Genomic DNA, 21,324 nt, shown 5'->3' with positions numbered 1-21,324 from the left:
TTTCAGTCCACTGGAAATCATTCCACTACGCTTCTAAAGTCACCCCACTTTAGGAAGTGCTGAGCTAGAGCACATAGTTCTGTTGGCATGGGTGGGTTCCCTTCTCTAACAACTGGCTGGGCCCCGAGACCCTAATGCTGGGAAAGATTGAGGGCAGGGGGAGAAGGGGGCAACAGAGGATGAGACGGTTGGATGGCATCACTGAGTCAATGAACAGGAGTTTGAGCGAACTCCAAGAGATAAGAAGGACAAAAGGCCTGGCGTATTGCAGTCCATGGGGTTGCAAAGAGTCGGACACGACTTAGCGACTAAACAACAATGCTGGCAAAGACTCAAAGGAGTCATGGGGCCCAGAGAACCAGGCCTCCCCTCCAGGCAAGATCAGAGTATCCTGAGATTCTTCAAAGGGAGATGTTCCCCTTCCCCAGGGTATCATCCTTACCACCCCCTCTTTTACTCCTTCACTCCATCCTTTCTCTCAACCCTCCATCCCTTGGAATGGTCCCAGCAGCTCTGTGGCTGGACAGGCTCACATCATAGGAAGGATGGGCCAGCAGCCTGTGGTTTGGAGGAGACGTCAGTCGGGGGAAGAGGAGAGGACAACTGTCTTCCGCCCTGGGAGGCGTGATGATTCGGGGGCCAGTCCAAGGACACACACAGTACGCACACCCAGGACTGCCTGCCCATCCCACCGTCAGAGGGAAAGGCAGGGGCCTCTCGTTGCTCTGATGCTGTGGATGCCCCAGGCAGGAGGGGGTCCTCGAGCTGTGTGCACCCTGGGGAGAACTTGCGGGAGGAAAGGCAGGCTGGCAACTCACCTCATAGTTACTCATTTTCGACATCCTCCCCATGAAGGTGGCAACGCAGGCCATTATTATGGAAGCAACAAGGGTGGTAAGGCAGAAGATGGTGATGGCATGCCGGGACCCTGCAAGGAGAAGGAGCGGCATGGGCTTGGCGCCCGAGGACCAGAGCTGTGTGCAGGGCGCTGGCAGAGATGCTGGCCCAATTGACATATGCCTGGGGCCCCAGCTCGGCACCTGTGGAGTTTGGAGCCCAGGGCGGAGACGTCTCTGCCCAGCTCTCCCCTTAACCACAATCAATGAGCCCCACCCAGGGACATCATCCCTCTGTGCTACCTGACCAGTTTAGAACCCAGCATCTGGCAGATTCCACACAAAAAAATTCATTGACTCCTTAAACAGCCACTTAAGTGCCCATAAACGTCCCCCTAGAGGTCAGCTACCTTCCATATCATGGTCCCTGGGAAGTATTTGAGTCATTTATGTCACTCCCTCAGGTCACTCATTTATACCCCTGTCCCCAGATGCAGTGACTGACCCACACCTTTCCTTGTAAGCCCTGCCCCCCTTTTTTAAAAAAAAAATTCTTTTAAATTTTATATTGGAGTAAACTTCCCTGTAGCTCAAACGGTGAAGAGTCTGCCTGCAATGCAGGAGACCCAGGTTCGATCCCTGGGTCAGGAAGATCCTCTGCAGAAGGAAATGACAACCCACTCCAGTATTCTTGCCTGGAGAACCCCACGGACACGGGAGCCGGGCGAGCTACAGTCTGTGGGGTCACAATCAGTCGGACAGGACTGAGTGACTAACGTGACTACTACTACAGTTGATTAACAACGTGGTGTTAGTTTCAGGGGTACAGCAAAGGGATTCAGTTATTCATATACAGGTATCTATTCTTTTTCAAATACTTTTCCCCATAGAAGTTATTACAGGATATTGAGCAGGGTTCCCTGTGCTATCCAGCAGGTCGAGGTTGGTTATCTGTTTTAAAAAATAGCAGTGTGTACATATCCCTTCTGAACTCCCACTATGTCCCTCCCTACTGTTCCCCCCTGGTAAAGATAAATTCAACCTCTAAATCTGTGAATCTGATTCTGTTTTGCAGATAAGTTTCTTTGCATCATTTTCCGCATATAAGCAGTATCATATGAAGTTTGTCTTTGTCTAACTCTCATAAGCCCTTTTGAAGTAAACATACTCTATTACGTGTGCTAACAGCACGGAAAAGCAATTCAGAATTTAAGAGTCACTTATGTTTTGTTTGGGGATGTTGGGTAACTTTTTCATAGCAGGAGTTTTCTAACTACATGAATATTTAAAAATCAGTCTTTACAGTCAGAGTTATTGCAAAATGATGTTTATCATTGTGTTTTTATAAAAGCAAAAAATGGTAAACAACTTCAACATCCCAACAATGGTGACCTGACTAAAACTGGCAGAAATTAATGCAGCCATTAAAAGACACGTGTTCAAACAGTATTTTAACAATGCAAAGAAACTGCTCGGAGCATAATGTTCAGTGAAGAAACTCAGGATATAAGTCTGACTAGAATAAAACGGACCCACAGTTTTGTAAAGTCAATCAGTAAACCCCCTCCTACTTTTTCCTGTCCTCTAAAACACATGCACAGAGTGAGCTCTGGGAGCAGCAGACAGGAGGCTGTAGGTGAGATAACAGTCATTCAAACTCTAACCTTTCCATTTTTCCCCCCTATTTTTGATAATAAATCTGTAGTCTTTTATACCTAGAAGAAAAGTCTTATTAAAAAATGAAGTCTGCCAGGGGCTTCCCAGATGGCTCGGGGTAAAGGATCTGCCTGCCAAGGCAGGAGATACAGAAGATGAGGGTTTGATCCCTGAGAAGATACCCTGGAGTAAAAAATGGCAACCCACTGTCAATACTAAAGGAAATCAACCCTGAATATTCATTGGAAGGACTGATGCTGAAGCTCCAATACTTTGGCCACCTGATGCGAAGAACTGACTCATTGGAAAAGACCCTGATGCTGGGAAAGATTGAAGGCGGGAGAAGAAGGGGATGACAGAGGATGAGGTGGTTGGATGGCATCACTGACTCAATGGACATAAGTCTGAGTAAACTCCAGGGAGTTGGTGATGGACAGGGAGGCCTGGCATGCTGCAGTCCATGGGGTCGCAAAGAGTCAGACACAACTGAGCGACTGAACTGAACTGACTGATGATAGATACTATAATATTTTATTTCCTGCCAGCCTTGAGTTAGAATGAAGGAGTAGGATGTTTTTGTTGTTGTTTTTTTCCCTGAAAATTGTAAACCGAAATGTATATGGTTTGGACCACACCGGTGCTACCCTTAACTTCCAAGGTCAGCCAGGACTCTTAACAGGAGCTGGGCCTACAGAAGGCGCTGAGTGTGGCCGTGCTCCACAAGGGACACCTCACTCCTCCCTGGGCTTGGTCTGCTTCGACAAGAGTCGTCGGTGAGGCGCGATGGAGCGGTGGGGGAACAGACAGAGGTGGGGTGGCCAGGGCGGGGTGCTCGGCACGTACCTAGGCGTAGGACGGAAAAGAAGAGCATCCAAACCAGCCCCAGGAGCGGTGCGAAGATGGCCTGGTGGATGGCGGCCATGTGGATCTGCTCGTTGAGTTTGGTGGGCGCGTACGAGTAGTACATGTTATAGCGGTCCGTGATGTGCTTCATGCACAGGTAGAGCAGCCCTGGGGGCCGGCAGATAGAGGCAGGCTCAGAGGCCATCCCAAGACCCTCCCCTCCCCCCCGGGCCCGAGATGCCAGACGCAGGTCAGCCAGAGCAGCAAGGGGGCCAAGGACAGGCTGTGGGAGCCCCGTGGGGCTGATCTCGAATGCCTGGCTGCTTCCCTTGAATCCTAGAACCTATTCTGTCCTTTTGGTAAGTGGTCATTCCCTAACAAGCATTCTCTGTAAATAGCCATCCAACTCCGGCCCCCCTGACCGACCTGGCCCCCTCCCCTGCCCTTCTGATTGGCTGGCCTGGGGTCTCCTCCTGAGCCAGCAGGGAGCCGGATGCTCTGGGGCTCCCAGTTGCAACGGGGCGGGGGGGGGTGTAGCTCTCCCCGGGGGGCCTCAGGGGTGACTCACCGAAAGGAGCAATGATGGGGCAGGTGATGCTGTAGGCCATCACCACACTGAAGACATTCATCATCCATGCGTACTCGCGCCCGAACTGGAAGTCCATGGCCTGGTTCTGGGGCAGAAGGCAGGGTCTGCTTGGCTTGGCTGCTTCTGCAGCTCCTCATCCGGCAAGGCAGCCTCCCCTCCGAGCCTGGTGTTGGAGGAGCACCTCACCCCTTCCACCCACCAGGCCTCCCAACCTCAGGTCACTCCGCACTTCCAACAGGCAACCCCCAACTCCAACACCCGCCCAAGGGAAGCTCCAAGGGCTGTGTCAGGGAAGGGCCTGGCCCTCACCATTCGGATGTGCACTCTCTCTGGCTCCGACCTGGAGAAGACGAGGCGGATGGTGTACAAAAAGAGTGACCCCAGACGCATCAGCTCCATGCCTGTGCCAATAAAGGCTGCCGTGATGACGTAGTTGACAAAGAAGGCGCCATTGTCTGGCAGGAACACACACCTGGGTGTGGAGGAGGGCGGGAGATGGCCACAGAAGCCGGAGAAGAGGGGGAGGGCAGAGACGTTGGGAGCAAAGAGGAGAGAGAGGAAGAGAATTGAAGGGATGGGCAGGGGGTGGAGGTAGAGACGGGGAGAAGAGCTTTCAAATACAGTCATCCCTTGGTATCCGCGGGTGGTTGGTTCCAGGAGCCCCTGCGGATATCAAAATCCAGGGATGCTCATGTCCCTCATGTGAAAATGTCAGTAATATTTGCAGATAACCTATGCCCATCCTCCTGTGTACTGTCTCTAGATTATCTGTAGTACCTAACACAATGTAATCAGCTGTAAATACAACTAGATGCTATGCAAATGGTTGCCTCCACACGGCACATTCAAGTTTTGCTTTTGGAAACGTCCTAGAATTTTTTTCCCTGAATATTTTGATCAAATCTGAAGACGTGGAATCTGTGGATATGGAAGGCTCACTGTATACATGCGTTTCCAGCCCAATGTAACTTAAACAAGGGCCCTTTTGAGCAAGGAGAGGTGTGGTGTACAGCAAGTGTGGATGATCTAGGACACACATGTACTGGCTTGATCTACAGAAGGGCTGTTAAAGAAAACAAAAATAAAGAAGGGCTGTTTGACTGGATCCACAGACCCTGGAGAGTTCATAGGTAGACTTTTGGGGGTCTGTGACCTTGAATAGGGAAAAGATTGCATTTTCACTTTCTGCAGGTTAGCACTTCCTTCCATTAAGAGCGTGGGCAACAAGTCACAGGCATGTCAGCCACGGCTGTGAGTCTGTCACCAGTTGAACTGAGGTATTTTCATATCATGTTGTATTTATTGCTGAGCTCTCACAATATCATTTGCACTCATCTCTTCAAAATGATGCTAGTTATTAGGCCACTAAATTAGACATGTTACATTCACATGATTGAGATTTTCCTGTCTGTACATGTGTAGCTAGCTGGCCAACTTCAACTAAGAGCCTTTCAGCCACCTGAATGGATTTGTTACACTACCTGTTCTCACATTGGTGACCCAAGCATCTCTGTCGTCTATACAGTTCTGACAACTCCCTCAAGAAGAAAAATCTGTGAGCCCCTGCACATATTTCAGAACTCCTTCAAAAGCTAATCTTGAAGGCATCAAAGTTGAGTCAGAAACTCACAATTCTTTTCTTTCTCATATATTTACAAACTGTATTAAAAATAATGACCTAGCCAAAGATGAACTCACTCATCTTGGGAGAAACTAAGCTTATTACCATTACAGTTTAATTGTAGAAAGCTTGGAGAATTCTGGTTCTTGCCCTATAAAGCAAGCTATGAAAGCTTGCATGGCATTGGCAACAGCACATCTTTGAAAAATTGGGACTTTCAACATTTGTAACCCTAAAAACAAAACAAAGCCAAACAAAAAGAGAAACTGGCTGGATGTCCAACAAGACCTGCATGTTGCCTTGTGAAAAATCCACTCCTCTGTTCCAGTTGAATATTCTTCTTTTAGCTAAGTTAACATCAGCTTTCACATGGATGCCTTTAAAACAATAAAATGTAACTTTTGCTTGCTTCCATTTAGAATACATTGGCCTGTTATTAAATGTGTTAACAGAGATTGTATCACACATTTGAATTCTAAAATATTTTCGGTAACTATATTTTGACACAACCGGTTTTCGTTATAGCCCAGCTATTTTGTACATTTAAAGAACTCTGGGCTTCCTGAGTGGCTCAGTGGTAAAGAATCTGCCTGCCAATTCAAGAGACAAGGGTTCAGTCCCTGGTCCAGGAAGATCCCACATGGCCCGGAGCGACTAAGCCGTGTATCTTAACTATTGAGCCTGTACTCTAGAGCTAGGGAACCACAACTTCTGAGCCCACTTGCCACAACTACTGACACCCGAATTCTAGAGCCCGTGCTCCTCAACAAGAGACACCACCACAATGAGAAGCCCGCGCTGCAACAAAGAGCAGACCCCACTCTCAGACTAGAGATAAGCCCCTGCAGCAGTGAGGACCCAGCACAGCCAAAAATAAATAATTTTTTAAAAAGAAATCTAATCAGAATCAACCCAACATTGTACAGCAATTATCTTCCAATTAACAAATATATATATAAGAAATCTACTCAGAGTATATATAAAACTGGCAAAATCTGAATACGCTCTGTGGATTGTATCGATATCACTTCCCTGGTTTTGATACTGTAGCTCAGTCATGCAAGATGTGACCATTGGGGGAAACTGGATGAAGGATATATAGGACTTTTTTTTTTTGGTGGCAATTTCCTTTGAATCTACAATTATTTTAAAAACTTCATTCAGAGGAGTCGTCCCTAGGCTTTACCCCCAAAGGGGTTCATGGCACGGGAAACATTAAGAGGCTGCTTAATCAGAGTGTGGGCACGCATTCATCTCTACCTATATGAGCAGATAAAGGATACGCATATCCAGCTGGTATGAACCCACAAAAGCCGCGTGAACACTGGGAGTACACCTGAAACATGCATGCTATTACTCACTGGAACCTGACGGAGGCCTGCTCCAGATAGTAGATGTCAAAGAGCCAGCGGAAAAAGACATCCAAACTAGAAGCAAGAATAAAGCAGACCCTGCAGTTAGTGAATCGATGAACTAAGGCCTGGGGTTCGGTTTCTCTTGGGCTGGCTCCCCTCCTTCCAACCTCCCTTGCCTACTCCCCGCAGACTCTCGCACCTCAGTCCTCCAGCTGGCCAGTCCACACTGCCTCTCTTCCTAATCCTGGGCCACCCCGCCCCTAAATCTTTGACCTTTCCACTCAAGGCCTCCCCTCTAGCAAACCTTTGCCAGCCATTTCTCCCACAGCACTCTCTCCCTCTTCTGAATTTCTACTGCACATTTTCCCCACCTCGGGCTTCCAGGCAGCTGGTAGGTATGGCTTGTCTCCCCAGCTGGATGAAAAGCACTTTGAGGGCAGAGTTCATGGCTGACAGCTTAGAGTTCACATGATACCTGGCTCATGCTAGGCTCATGACAGGCACTGGACTGTCATTTGAGGAATGGATTTGCAGCAACCACAGGTGGGCCTACAGTATCTGAAGGAGGAGGTTCTGACTCTAGGGTGAGCCTGGCTGAGAGAGGAGAGATATTTGGAGGTGAGGTACCTGGTCAGTCCCATAGAGGGCAGAATGACCACCATGAACACCAGAAAGATATAGCACTTGTGCACCATGATCAGATTCTGACTTGATCTAGAAGGAAGCAAAGAGAGACATGATAAAAACCAAATGGTGGACTGCAGAATGGAGAGAGAGAGATGGCTACCTGGGCTAGAAAACAGTTTCATAGCGCGTGCCAATGCCATTTCCACGGAGCACTGAGGGCCGTGCTGAGTCTGGGAGCAGCAGGAAAAGAACGGCATGATCAACTAGTGATGTCTGCCTTGGGCAGAAGAAAGGGAAGGGAAGGCTCACACATACATACACTTGATGCCCCTGTTGCAGGGACATCACTAACAATACTCAGAATCCTTGCAGCAATTCAATAAGCAACATGAGCCTTGGCTGTAGGAAAGCCCAGGAAGGATTTCTGTTATGAGAAACATCCTGGCTTACTGCCTGATAGGATGATAGAAACTTTGGGGGCAGGAAATAACTTTTGAGACCCATGCAGCCTTCAGTCCAGAGCAGGTCCATTTTGCCCCAAGATATAGTAAATACTTCCTAACTAATTAGCTCCCACCACACAACTATTAGGGCTAATAAACAGGGAGGGGCTCTTTGACTGTTTAAAATATGGCACCGTATGGGCTACACAGGTCTTCAGTCAGATCGAGGGCATGGGCTCCTCTGTGATGACCGTAGCAGCCCTTCTGACATTTTTCAGACAAGTCCTGCTCTCTCGCTCCCATCCTCCACCCTCTCCCTGGCATTCCTGGCACTGGCCATTTCTGCCCACGGCTCCAGGCCCTCAGTGCGTGGCTGGAAGATGAGGGAGCAGCCTGAGGAGGGCTTGGTTTCAGGTATCTCAGCATCCCTGAGACAAACCAGTCCCTGCTTTCCAAAGACAAAAGTATCTGTTACTTTTTTGGGTTGGATTTGGGCATAAAGCCATCCCGCATCAATTCCATTCCCCAGGTGAGATGGGAAGCTGGAGCACCGGGTTGGTGGGGACGGGGGAGCAGGGGAAGAAGCTGGTGCCAAGGGCAGGATAAGAGGGGAGGCCCCCAGCTCACCTAGTCCAGTGGGCTTCAAGGAAGGCGGAGAGATAGACGATCAGAGGCAGTGTCACCGTAAAGGCCCAGAGCAACACAGAGGGGAAGAACTGGGTCACGATGGGGCTCTGTACAGGTGGATGGAGGGGGGCCAGAGAGACGTCAATGCAAGAAGCCCCCTCCCCCTCACAGGCCTCCCCTGCCTTCTCCCACACCTCTGGCCACTTCTCCAGCTCAGTCCCAGAGCAGGCCTCGTGTCCCTGAGGCTGCACAGTGGGCTAGGGCCTTTCTCACTCAGAATCTGCCTGGCTGGGGCAGCCAGAGGCTGACATCTCAAGGTCAAGGGGCATCCCCAAAGGGTGCAGGCCTCCTATGCTGAGGTCACTGGAGGGATGGCCTAGGCTGACCCCACCGACTTGGCCCCAAGGCCACAGCCACCTGCTGTCACTCAGGGAGGAGACACTCAGACTTTAGGGAGGAGACACTGCTTTTACCGTGATGTGTATGAGACATGGTGGAGAAGGGGAAGGTATGGTGTGAGAATCCCCGGGCAGAGCTGTGGTGCCCCAGCCTGGGGCCTGTTGTGAAGCTGACAGAGGAGGGGGGCAATGGGAAGCAGCAGCACAAGGGCTTGGCTTGACTGTGTGCATGTGTGTGCACATGTGTGCATGCATATGTGTGCTGAGTATGCACGTGTGTGTGTGTGCCTGTGTGTGTTTTGCTGGAACAGGCATGGAGATAACATGAAAGAAGGGGCCTTCTAGGGTCACTGCAAGTGTGCCTATGTGTGCATGCATGTGTGCTGTGTGTGCACATGTGTGTGCCTACGTGTGTTTTGCTGGAACAGACACGAGGATAACATGAAAGAAGGGGCCTTCTAGGATCATTGCAAGTGTGCATGTACGTGCATGTGTGTGCATGCATGTGTGTTGCGTGTGCACGTGTGTGTGCATGCCTGTGTGTTTTTTGCTGGAACAAGCATGGGGATAACATGAAAGAAGGTGCTTTCTAGGATCATTGCAAGTGTGTGTGTGTGTGTGTGCGCGTGCATGTGTGCGCATGTGTGCTGCATGTTCACGTGTGTGTGTGTGTGCCTGCGTGTGTTTTGCTGGAACAGGCATGAGGATAACATGAAAGAAGGGACCTTCTAGGATCACTGCAAGAGCCCTGAGGCTACAGAACTTGGATATGGGCCCATCCAGTTCCTCGGAACTCCTCTATGCATATGGCAGGGACTGCTCTTGTGGACCAACCTGGGGTCTGTGTGTCCAGAAGTGAGGCAGTGGAACCAGAGCCAGAGGGCCTGCTCCTCTTGAAGGGCTGCCCTAGAACTAACCTCCATCTTCCCCACCCTCGCCTTATCTTCACACCAAGGACCTCAGCTCTAGAGAACATGGGGTGAATGGAGCTGTCATGCGCGCCCCACCCTCTGCGGCTCTTTTGTACCTCTAGCTTGACCCAATCTAAAGAAGCCCTCCAAGCCCATCCCCCCAAATTCCCCCCAGAACTTGCCTAAGGCTCCCCTACCCTTTAGCCCTAGTCCCTAAGAAGGGCAGTGGTTCACACGCATCCTCTTTAGGGCAAAGGAGACCCTGGGCCCCCACATACGCCACTGCCAGGGCCACAATTGCATGCGCTCTGGAGTCACATCTCAGTGGGCCCCCCATCCCATCCTCGCCGGAGTTCTTCCTTTGTCTCCCGGGGGCCCCCATGCCTGGCCTGAGTGGAGGAGGCACCTGCAAATTCTCGATGGGGCGGGTGACGTTGTACAAGTCGATGGTGTTGATGATGATGGCAGGCGTGGTGAGGAAGAAGAAGAGGACGAAGAGGAAGGTGTTGATTGCGATAAAGCGGGCCCACCAATGGAAGCGGCGGACGGACAGGTGTTTCCTGGGTGGGATGGAGGAGGGAGACGCACTTAGGACCTTGGGTCTCAGCCCGCAGACACAGCCACGCTGCTTTCTGCGTGCCAGCTGTGGACCAGGCTGCCCTGGTCTAATTCAACCCTGCGGGCCCATGCCTGCATGCGACAGCCCTAAGCCTTCTCCTATCACACCACTGGTAAGGCCCTGAATACATCCCACAGGTGAGCCAAAAGAATTATCTGAATTCTTTCCACAGGAAAAACCTTTTCCCCAAAGGCTGGGTGCCTTCTGTGCTTGTGGTGGGGTGGGCTTGGGGGCGGGCAGAGGCTGTGATGCCCAGGAAAGACACAGCCCAGCAGGGGCCGTATGTGAAAGAGGAGGACAGGCCCTGATTCTTTTCCTCATCCTACAGCCTTCTTCCATCCCAAAGGAGCTCTAGGGAGAGCAGACAGACAGAGAGGGCTTACCAAATAATTTCTTTGGGGTGTGGGGCACGGACTACCCTCCACTGGTAGGATTTGACGATGGTGGTCACTGAGGACTCTTTGGGGGACATCCCACAGTGAATGAACTTGTAATCCTGCAGAATGCTGCGGAGACGGGGGAGGAGACAGAAGTCTGGGGGTGAGGAACTCTTGGAGACTTGGATATGTCCCTCCTGTCCTTCTAGGTGGGCAGTTCCTCAGGCCTGGTCACTGGAGGAAAGGGTGTTAGACGGATGAACTGCCCAGGAAAAGAGGGGACCATGTAGCTCTCAGTTCATGTTTTGTCCCCCTAATGGTAGTGACGGCACAAAGACACGCTCTTTCCGTGAGGCTGACAGGGGAGGTACTCATTTAGCCTCCTCTTAATATCAAAATAGCTACCGACTGTTGAGTTCCACCCAGTGCCTGACATGGAGCTAACTGGTGAGTCCCATCATCTTGACTGCATAGATTACTGAAGACACAGCCAAAGAGGGGCAGGTGCTGGCACTGCAGCCCCATCGTGGGTTCCTAACTCACACCTGCTGTAATTAAACCTTAGATCCCTCTCTACTGAGTGATGGTTCTCAGAAAGATATGTAGCTGTCTCACACACACTAAACAGAACACATATTCCTTCTTACCCTTCCAGGAGGTGGACAAGGAAGATATAAGTAACCAAATTTGATGAATAAGAAACTTGAGGGTGTAACTAACTTGCAAAATTGCACTTGATCTGTTTGCCCTGAATTCTAGCCTGTGCCACTGTTCCTCTGCAGGGTCAGGGGGGGTGAGAACAAAGCCTTGTGAACGATCAGGCTCCCTGGGGGAGAGGATGGCTCCATCGTCCTTAAAAGACTGATTTTTGAGGCTCCTATGTATTTGACCCAGGCCTAAGATTCTTTCCAGAACATTCCAGAGCGGACCTCATCCATTCCTTATCACGATGGGGCTGCCAGTGGCTGGGGCAGAGGAGGGAGGAGCCTGCAAAGCTATGAAACAGAGAAGGCTTGCAGAGGAGAGGAGAGCAGGAATGGCAATTGGGTCTTCTTCTGACTCTGTCACTCGCGGTGAGGGGAAAGGTGACGGAGGGGCGATGGGAAATGAGGGGAGGAAAATGGGTATCATTCGTGTCAAGGCCTGGAAGAGGAACCAAGAGGTCAAGGGCTAGGCTCACCACTTCTGGGCTGAAGCAAGGATGTACGGGGGTGGGAAGCCCAGGGCCTGGGCGTGTCTGGAGACAAGCCGAGCCCTGCAGCTGGGGGAAGACGCACACGGCCATGCTCTGGAAAGCAAGACGGCGGCTGCGGTGCCCATGGCGGGGCCGGGGAAGAGGGCAGAGCCCGGCTCGCCGGTGGGAGGCGCTCTCGCTTCCTCCCCTCGGCTGGAATGGGGGTGGGAAAGGATGGATTCGGAGAAGCAGAGGCCCGCTCCTGGGGCCGGGCTGGGCGCAGCAAGCAGCTGCCCCCCACCCCCCACCCCAACCCGGCACTCACTGCTTCGTCATCCTGGAGTCCTGGAAGGTGACGAAGATCAGGTCCAGACGGTTCAGCCGCGCGCGGTTGAGCTCAGCGTTGAATTCATCAGTCAGCTGCTCCTCCAGCTCGCTGTAGTACTGTTCTGCGTCCACCTAGGCGGGGCGAGACGCGGCCGTCAGAGCTGGAGCCGGCAGGGCTCCAGGAAGGCCGCCTCACTCCCCGCGGGGCGCAGGCCGGTGTGTGTGGGGGGCGGGGGTCTTGGTTCCATCCCCAGCTCCCTGGGAAGCCTGGCAAAAAAGCTCAGGCCCCCAGGTGGGCTCCCAGGTCCCAGCTCTCCAGGAGGAAGAGACAGTGGCTCTGAAACAAGCTCCCTGCTCTTAGATCTGGGGAAAGGGAGGCTTCCTCAGGGGCAAGGGGGTGCCTTTGGCCTCAGGGTGGACACTGGAGGAGCGACAGAATGTGCCTGCAGCCCTTTCAGGCGAGGGAATCATGCTTTTTTTCTGAACTGGCTAGATGAGTTCAGTCCTGCCAAGGCCTCCTTCTAGCCACATGGGTGGGGTGATAAGATGGAGACCACGGCTTTCAAATGTTCCCGCCCCAGCTCTGTGAACGCCGGAGGCTTGGCAGCCTGCTGTGTCCTTGCTGGTCCTCCCCACCAAGCCCCGAAGGGAGCAAGAACCAGCCCTGGCCTGGATCACTCTGGGAGGGGGAGGCCCAGAGAAAGGCTCCTTTGCCTTCTCAACAGGGAGACAGGACATGCCGGAAAGGAGAACGCGAGCCAGGGCCCGCTCTGAGTGGAGTCTGCGGCCCAAGGATGCAGGCCTGGAGTACTGCCAGGGGCCGGCGACGGAGCCTGGAGCCCCGGTGCCCCAGCCCCTGTGCCGCGTCCCCGATGCCTGCACCAGTTACCTCTTTGAAGCAAGCCCAGCACCTGCAGAAGCACAGTCGGGAGCAGGGGTGGACCTTGATCATCACCTTCCCCTTCTTCTTGGCCTTGGCAGTGTAGTAGAGCCGGCCCCGCATCGCATGGCGCCTGCCAGCCAACAGGCGACACGGTAAAGAGTCTCGCGGTCGGAGGCCAGCAGAGCCACAGCCTCCCCTTCCCTCCTCGACCCAAATCCAGACAGGTCTGCCACAGGCTCACCTCTGATCATCCAAGTCAATCAGGTTCCTGACGTCATAGCAGAAGTGGACTCTGGTCACTACGCACCCTGGGTAGGCCTCGCTGAAGCCAGGAACAAAGATGATGAGCCAGCCTGCGGGGCTGGGGACTCCCCCTTCCCCTAGAGCTATAGCCCACAGGGCTGAAGGGCACAGCTGCCAAGGTTTCCCGGTGCTTGGGTGGTAGAATCCACCCCCTGGCTCCTAAGCCTGGACATCAGGGTTGGTCCCTGTTCATGAGAGAGTTGTCACATCCTTCCCAGATGACATAGAACAGGGCCAGGGAGCAGAGCTGGACGTCACTGCTCACCGACAGATAATTAGCTTCTAGGGTTTGGCCCTCAGGTCACAGAAGGGCCACAAGATAAGATGACCTGCTGTAGACTGGGCACCACGGCTGGAGGGTGACCAGGAGGAGGCAACCCATGCCTCAGCCCACCCCGCCCCACTTACTGAAAATGCTTAATGATGATCTCTGGGTCTTGGATGTCCGTGGGGACATAGGTGATCATCAGTGTCCTGGTGACCTAGGTGGGGAAGGTCAGTGGAGAAAGAAGACTGCTCACGCAGGAATCCTGGGTCTTCTGGTGGCCCTCAACCACCTGGGGCAGGTCGTCTACTCACATCAGGCTGCCTCCTTGCTGGGTAAGCCAGGTGCCAGCTTCCCCACCCAGCCCACGTCCCTGAGGTCAGCAGGCAGGCAAGCTGTAGCTCTGTGAACCCCCGTGCCACCTGCCACTACCACCCCCCACCCCCACCGGGAGACCCCTTGCCACGGATGGCTGTAGTCAGGGGAGGAAGAGTCAGAGGCTGCAGGGAGAGGTGGAGGGCTGGGGAGGACCAGAGCTCCATGGTCTGTAGGGGAAGCTCATGCTGTCTTGCTGACCTCTTGTCTCCATGTTCCACGTGACGCCCACCTCAAGGGGCCATCCCTATCATCAGACTGGGCATGGGGAGTTGGAAGATGAGCGCGACTGTGGGGAGGGAATGGGGAAGCTCTTCAAAGTTCACATGTTGCTCTGTGAGTGGGACAGGACTTCCTGAACCATCGCTTTGAGGCAGCCATCTGTAAACTGTGCTGCTAGAGAGGGGAGTCTGAGAGTCTGGAAGCTTCTGGTGACAAGACAGAAAGCTGATGTGGCTGAGTCCAGATGGGCCAGGAGTGCCCAAGCCTCCTGGCAGGCTGAGACACTCTGGGTTACCTTTCAGAGGTGTGTGCAGTTGTGTTCTGGGGTGTGGTAAAGGGAATCTGTCCTTTAGGATGGATGGCTTGAAGGAGCCCATCTCTCTTTTATCTGCCATCTTCCCTCCTGCTAGGAGACCCTACCTGCCTAGTGGTCCTTCCTGGGATCACTTCCCAAATAAGTGAACGCTACTCAAATCCTTGTCTCAGGGTCTGCTTGGGAGGTGGGATGGGAGAAAGGCAAACCAAGACAGTGAGGACACAAAGAGGCAGCCCATGCATTTCTGACCTCAGGGAGATGGTGGAAGGGCCAGGAGTTGGACGCAAGAGTAGGCAAAGTAGTCAAAGTATCTATCCACTGGGGGCACTGGCCGCTGAGGGTGGAGGTCCCCCTACTACAGTTAAGCCTTCAGTTTTCCAGTGGTGGGGAGGTCCAGGGGTCCCTGGAGAGGGTCCCGGGCAGCAGGGGTATAGCGGGAGGACGTACTTGGGGGCAGCTATTCACCAGCTGGTTTGGAAGGGTCTCAGTGGTTTCACAGCCCCGACAGATGTGCCAGGTGACAATTCCCAGGGATAAGCAGAAGAGGTCTCCCTGCTCGGGCGGACTGCCCCCCAGAGGTGTGCAGACCACGACAAGCTGGGATGCTTCTGAAGGCCGGGAGTGGGATGGTCTGGCTGGTGGGGGCTGAGAGGGGCTCTAGGTGAGAGGGCATGGTCCTGGTAGTTCTTTTCACTTACTCACCGCGTAGCTTTTCCTGGGCACAAATCCTAAGCAGTGGTGCAGCATGAAGAGGAGGTTGGTGATAAAGTATAAGAAAGCGAAGAAGCTGTGTAGCCACAGGAACTTACTCCTGCCAAGAATGAGACACGGGAGGCATGAGACCCCCACCCCCAACCCCTCCCACCTCCCCAGGGCCACCCTCTGGTGCCTCCAGACACTCAGGCACCTTGGAAGGGGATGGAGAAGGGGCTGTCCGCTCCAACGAATGAAGGCTAGCGTTGACTGAGTGCTCACTATATGCCAGACCCAGGGTGGGAGCAGATGCTCTGTGTATATTTTCTCACTAGACTCTTGGACCATGTGAGCATCGTGCTGTGAATGTCTTCACTTTACTTATAGGGAAACAAGGGCCAGAGTGCCTGCCCAAGGCCACTCTTGGCTGTGGCGGTCCCAGGAGGGGAGCCCAGAACTGCAGAAGCACTTACACTCTTCATACTGTGTTGTTGCCCCCTGCCCCGCCCCGCCCCCCACCACTGCATAGTCTACCACGAGGCCAAGCAGAGCAGGCCTGGAGGAAGGAGGGCCTGCAGATTCGGCTCACCTCCCTGGGGCAGGAAGGGTTTAGGTCCCAGGGCTCCGCACTTACATGAAGCTGTCCCAAGGCACCAGGCTAGGAAGGCTGCTCAGAAACAGGGCCCCGCCTTATTTGGTGCAGTTTGAGGACAGAGAGGCTGCCTGGCTTCAAAATATCTCCTCATCACTGTCCCCCCCACCTCCTCCGCCTGGCATTTCACTTAACTTTCCCCATCTGGCTAAATGCCTCTCTCCTCAGTTTTCTCAGCGAGGCCAAGGTGATATGGTCCCTGAGGGACACTCCAACTCTCTGGATTTAGGAAAGTTGAAGGGGCTCTTGGCCGCCCTATCAGACTTCACTTCTTGTTGGAAGTTGTGGGCGCCACACTTACACCAGCGATTGGCTGGGGAGAAGCTGGTTAAGCTCTGCTCTGGCGCTGCCAGCAGCCGGGACGGAGTTGGCGAGAGGGTGCCCAGCCTTTCTGCTGCTTTTGGAGTTTGGTGGGGTTTGCAGGGGTGCGGGGTCAGAAGATTGGGTGGGGTAAAGGGAGCTGGGGTTAGGAGCGGGCACGCCCACTCACACCTGCCAGAAAGGCTGCTTCCGCTCTGTCGGGAAGCCGGCTACGAGCCCTGGGGGGCCTGTTGTCTTGGCTGGACCAGCAGGGCCGTGTCTGGCTCCTGCAGATTGCTCTGGCCACCAGAGGAGTTGGCTGACATTAACGCCCACAGGCTCCTGAACCACGAGGGTTGGACGGGCCTTAGAGCTCGTGTCCAACAGCCTTTCCCCCACCACGGACGAGGGATGAAGCTCAGAGGAGGGCGCCCTGCCCCAGACCCAGGGCTGGCTAACCGCAGAGCCGGGGCAGGAACCCAGCTCCTCTGGTTCCTCAGTCTCGCAGCCCCGGGCATCAGGTCTGCCCTTCACTCAGTTCCCTGAGGCCTGACCTGAACTCTTTTGTGGTCAGAGGAAGCAGTACCTTAAACCTCCATTTACTACAGTGTTTCTGCCTATCGGGAGCTAGACATACCAAGCAAAGAGGACCACCTTGCTGAGACTTCAGGAGTGACTGGTTTAGCTAGTTCCATCCATGACAGAGATGGGGACGCGGAGGCAGCGAGAACACTTCCTCACGAAGAGAAGGCAGTGTCTGGCGTCCCACTTGGGACCTGGGTTCCCAAAGAAACCAGGCCTTTCTCGTCAGGAAAGAGGAGCCCATGTTTTGGACTCACCGTCGGACCACCTCTCCCCACCAACATCCACCCCCTCCCCTGACCCAGCCAGTAGAACGGGAGGTAAGAGGATCAGGTACCTACTCTGTGGAGACATTGACAATGGTGGTCCGGCCAAAGTGACTATCCCGGTCTGAAAGAGAAGAAAGTTGCCAACCTCAAGCCTGGCTCCTTGACTGGTTGGGCACCAGAACTTAGGGTTCCCGAGTGAATGCCTGGGGCCTAGAAACGCTTGCCTACATCCTGCGCTTCCTTTTAGTTTCCCAGAGCTTGTAGCAGGAGATGCAAGGGACAAGAGTTCCATCCCTGGGTCAGAAAGATCCCCTGGAGTAAGAAATGGCAACCCACTCTAGTACTCTTGCCTGGAGAATCCCCATGGACAGTGGAGCCTGGCGGGCTACAGTCCATGGAATCGCAAAGAGTCAGACAAGACGAAGTGAGTGAGCGCGAGCAAGAGTGGCTGAGGAGAAACAGCTAGAAACCTGTGCGATCAGGGTACACCTGGCTGCCGTCTGGACATTTACACACCACCTAGTTGTACGGCCCTCATTCAGCTCTGTCTCTGCACTCACTAGTGAAATACTGGCTGCTATTCACCGAGCACGCACTACAGGCCGTGTGCGAAGCACGTGACATGCATTGTCTCTCGATCCCTATGACTGTTGAGGAAGCCGAGGCCTGGGGACACTGTGTAAGATGAAATAATCTTCTGGGAAGCAGACGTGGGTAAACGGTGGGGAACCGTTTTCAGTCTCTGAAGTCCAAGCCCTCACCCACCACACTACCTTGTCAAAATCTACCCTGTTAGGAGAAATGTCGATGGACTCCAGATGAGAAATTCTGCCCCTACAACACTGCGTCCACCAGAGTGGGTACAGCGAGAGATCTGGTCCAGGGATCTTGGCAGTGGGTCACATGCCATAACAAGGCCTCCACGAACACCTGGCCAGGTACAGTGTGGGCCACGCATCATGGATAAACATTTGGTTTTAGACTGAATTACTACTCTCTTCCTTCTCTGCACCAGGCCCTGGGCCAAATTGGTACCCCGAGCCAAATTGGTACCCCGAGAGGCATCACCTCTGGTTTCCACTTGAGGGAACCGGAAGCCCGGGTTGCCTAAGGTCCCATAACTAACCCTGAGAAGTGCAACTAGAAGTTAGGGTTCAAGATGCCCAAGCCAGCCAGGCTGCCTCTTAGACCTAGCGGGCCGGGCCCAGGGTCCACAGAGCTCTGCCTACCCAGAACATCTCCACTGTAGTTGATGGGCAAGATGATGCCCAAGGAGGGGATGCAGAGGATGAGCAGAAAGATGATGAGGTGGTACTGGAACATGATGTAGATCCGGGCATCGTCTCCACACCTGCTAATCAGATCTTCGTTCCTGGAGGAGACACAGAGATGGGGACACTGCTCAGGAGCCAGTGTGGCCACAACTCAGGTCAGGGGCAGAGGGAGCAGAGGGAGAGGAGATGACCACCCCACGCCCGCATCTTCATCTTCAGAAACATCCCTCTTCTCAAAACTTGTTAGGCCCGAAATGGGTTTCACTGAATTTCACAGGCGTATCAAAGAGGCTGCAGATAACGCACTTGGGAATCCAGAAGCACTCTTAAATCAGGCATTGATATCCTCTTTTATTGCTTTTTCAAACATTCCTAGTGCCTGCCATGGTACAGGCACTGAACAAACCGTTAGTGATAACAAGATTCATCCTATTTTTCAAAAAGAAAAAGCTGCTCCTTAAATTAAAAAGGGCTACTTAAAACCACAATGAGCTATCACTCCGTACTGCCGGACTGGTCAGCGTTGGAAAGTTGGTGAGGAAAGTGCTGGGAGGAGGTGCTGGTGAGGGTGTAGGGTGATGGGAGCTCTCTCACACTCATGGGTACTGACTCTGACATGGCCACTTTGGATAAGAGTTGACATTATCTATAGAAACTGACTATATGTATACCCTATGGCCTAACAATTCCACTCCTAGGTTTATAACCAACAGAAATACATGCACCTGGGCATTAAGAGACAAGGATGAGAATCTCAGAGATGCGTTATTTGTAACGGCCCCAAACTGTAAACAACCTAAATGTCTGTCAAAGGTGGAATGGACACAAGAATTGAAATATACGTGCAGTGAGCTATATACATCACATTATACATACATGTAATGAAATACTATATAGAAGGAAAAATGAATGACCACAGCTGAACTCCACAAATGTGATGTCAGTGAAAGAGGACAGACACAAACAATACATGCCATATCATTTCACATACAAAGTTCAAAAATAGGCAATACTGAACTGAAGAGTTAGAAGTCAGGATGCTGGTTCCCTCTGAAGAGCAGGGAGGTGCTAGGAGATTGGGAGGGAACAGGAGGAGAGCTTCCGGGGTCTTGGCAAGGCTCTAATCTTTATCAGGAGGGAGGTTGTGATAATTGAGCAGGACATTTATTTTTTAGGCATGTCTTTGCAAATGTGTTAACTCCAATCAAAAATTTTAAAAGCAACATATGCTTACAATAGAAACTTTGGAAAATCCGAAAGAAGAAAATCATTCACCTACAATCTCATCAAACCTAAGACAATCATTTTGGTCAATTTCCTTTAGTTTCTTACTATATTAGTGGTTTAACTTAGTGACTGTAGTGTAAAGAGCATTTGGTGGCTCAGACGATAAAGAATCTGCCTGCAATGTGGGAGACCTGGGTGTGATCCCTGGGTCAGGAAGATACCCTGGAGAAGGGAATGGCTACCCACTCCAGTATTCTTGGCTGGAGAATTTCATGGACAGAGGAGCCTGGTGGGGTACAGTCCATAGGATCACAAAGAATCAGACACAACTGGGTGACTAACACTTTCACTTTTTTCCCCACTTTCTTTCATTCAGCATTTAATCTTAAGTGTTTTCTGACAGTTTAACATTTTGTCTAAATATTTTTACGACTGCACAGTAATAATGGTGACAGTGGCCTGTTTGTGGGTAATTAGTTCACACTTAGCCCCAAGGTGCACACCCACCCCCCGCACTGGTGGACGTACCATAGTTTAATCACCCTTGCCCTCTGATCAGACTTGAAGGTGCAACTTATAGCATCCAGCCCAATATTCAGGTTTATTTTTCAACAACACTACAAACAACATATCTTCAAGGCTTTCAATATTACCATTTCAGTAATTATTTAGAGCTCCCAACCTTTTTTTTTTTTTTTAACTTCAAGCTGTTAAAATATTTCTTGCCCTGCATTTGAGAATTAAATCCCAAGAATGGGGTGAGTGAGGAGTGGTGAGAAGGGAGAATGGGGGGAATGTCCCCCTGCAGGCCTGTGGTGCCCAGATCTGCTCACATGATATAAATAGTGTGCCTGAGGCAGGGTGAGAGCCTTCAATCAGATGGCGAGAGCAGAGGGCTGGACGGGACAGAGAACACAAGAATTTCGTTTCTGGGCTGGCAATTCCCTCTGCCCCTACTGGGCTCATTGCTCCATCTGCGTGGGAAAACCCAGGTTATACTCAGCAGCCTACGTTACAGTTCCAAGGGAAGCCTGAATTTTTGAGCCTATCTATATTCCTCTATTCAATTCTGTCCTCTTCCCACTGCTCTTTAAAGTGCGGCCCCCACGACATTTCAGGTGCCACCCTCTCTCCTACTCATGATTAATTCTTGTCTCTGCTCGAATCGCTTCCTCTCCTCTACCTCTTACTGGAGACTCGCTGCACCTGGCGTCCTTCTCTTTCACCTTTAACACCTCCTCTCTCTACAGCCACCCCGACTTCTTCCCTTTCAACAACAGCCAGATTCAAATGCCCATTTTTCAGTCTTAGAAAAACCCGAGAAGCTCCTCAAGCATCTACTCCTTCACCAGCTTCCCTTCGAGTTCCATCCAATATCCTTACATCCCTGTCCTACCCACATCTTGAAAAAAGGTGACTTCCTTTCTCAGCCCCTACTCCTCGGACGTCTCCTTATCCCGGACCTGCCCTCCCAGAGGAGACCCAAGTCTTCAAAGCCGACGTCCTTTCCTGAGCGCTCATTCTAGTCCAGCTCGCAGGGTTGGAGGCTGCACCCTGTCT

General features: G+C 52.2%; 1 protein-coding gene across 5 annotated transcripts in view; it reads right to left on the bottom strand.

Annotated features, from left to right (window-relative positions):
- The window catches only part of TMEM63C (transmembrane protein 63C), a 73,633-nt gene that overhangs the window by 6,706 nt on the left and 45,603 nt on the right, over positions 1–21,324 (bottom strand). For all 5 annotated transcript variants that reach the window (XM_043472635.1, XM_043472636.1, XM_043472637.1 and 2 more), the window contains 16 exons: positions 18,493–18,635; positions 17,336–17,384; positions 15,470–15,578; positions 13,998–14,071; positions 13,528–13,608; positions 13,293–13,416; positions 12,402–12,535; positions 10,909–11,031; positions 10,313–10,466; positions 8,598–8,704; positions 7,528–7,614; positions 6,907–6,972; positions 4,234–4,396; positions 3,904–4,009; positions 3,336–3,503; positions 819–928 (listed from right to left, as the gene is read on the bottom strand). In XM_043472635.1, coding sequence (XP_043328570.1) covers positions 819–928; positions 3,336–3,503; positions 3,904–4,009; positions 4,234–4,396; positions 6,907–6,972; positions 7,528–7,614; positions 8,598–8,704; positions 10,313–10,466; positions 10,909–11,031; positions 12,402–12,535; positions 13,293–13,416; positions 13,528–13,608; positions 13,998–14,071; positions 15,470–15,578; positions 17,336–17,384; positions 18,493–18,635 — 1,798 coding nt within the window. The remainder of the gene's footprint in view (positions 1–818; positions 929–3,335; positions 3,504–3,903; positions 4,010–4,233; positions 4,397–6,906; positions 6,973–7,527; positions 7,615–8,597; positions 8,705–10,312; positions 10,467–10,908; positions 11,032–12,401; positions 12,536–13,292; positions 13,417–13,527; positions 13,609–13,997; positions 14,072–15,469; positions 15,579–17,335; positions 17,385–18,492; positions 18,636–21,324) is intronic.

The sequence above is a fragment of the Cervus canadensis genome, chromosome 6 (genome assembly GCF_019320065.1).
Source record: "Cervus canadensis isolate Bull #8, Minnesota chromosome 6, ASM1932006v1, whole genome shotgun sequence".
Lineage (NCBI taxonomy): Eukaryota > Metazoa > Chordata > Mammalia > Artiodactyla > Cervidae > Cervus > Cervus canadensis.
The sequence above is the reverse complement of the archived record's forward strand: the minus strand, read 5'-3'. Positions and strand labels throughout refer to the sequence as shown.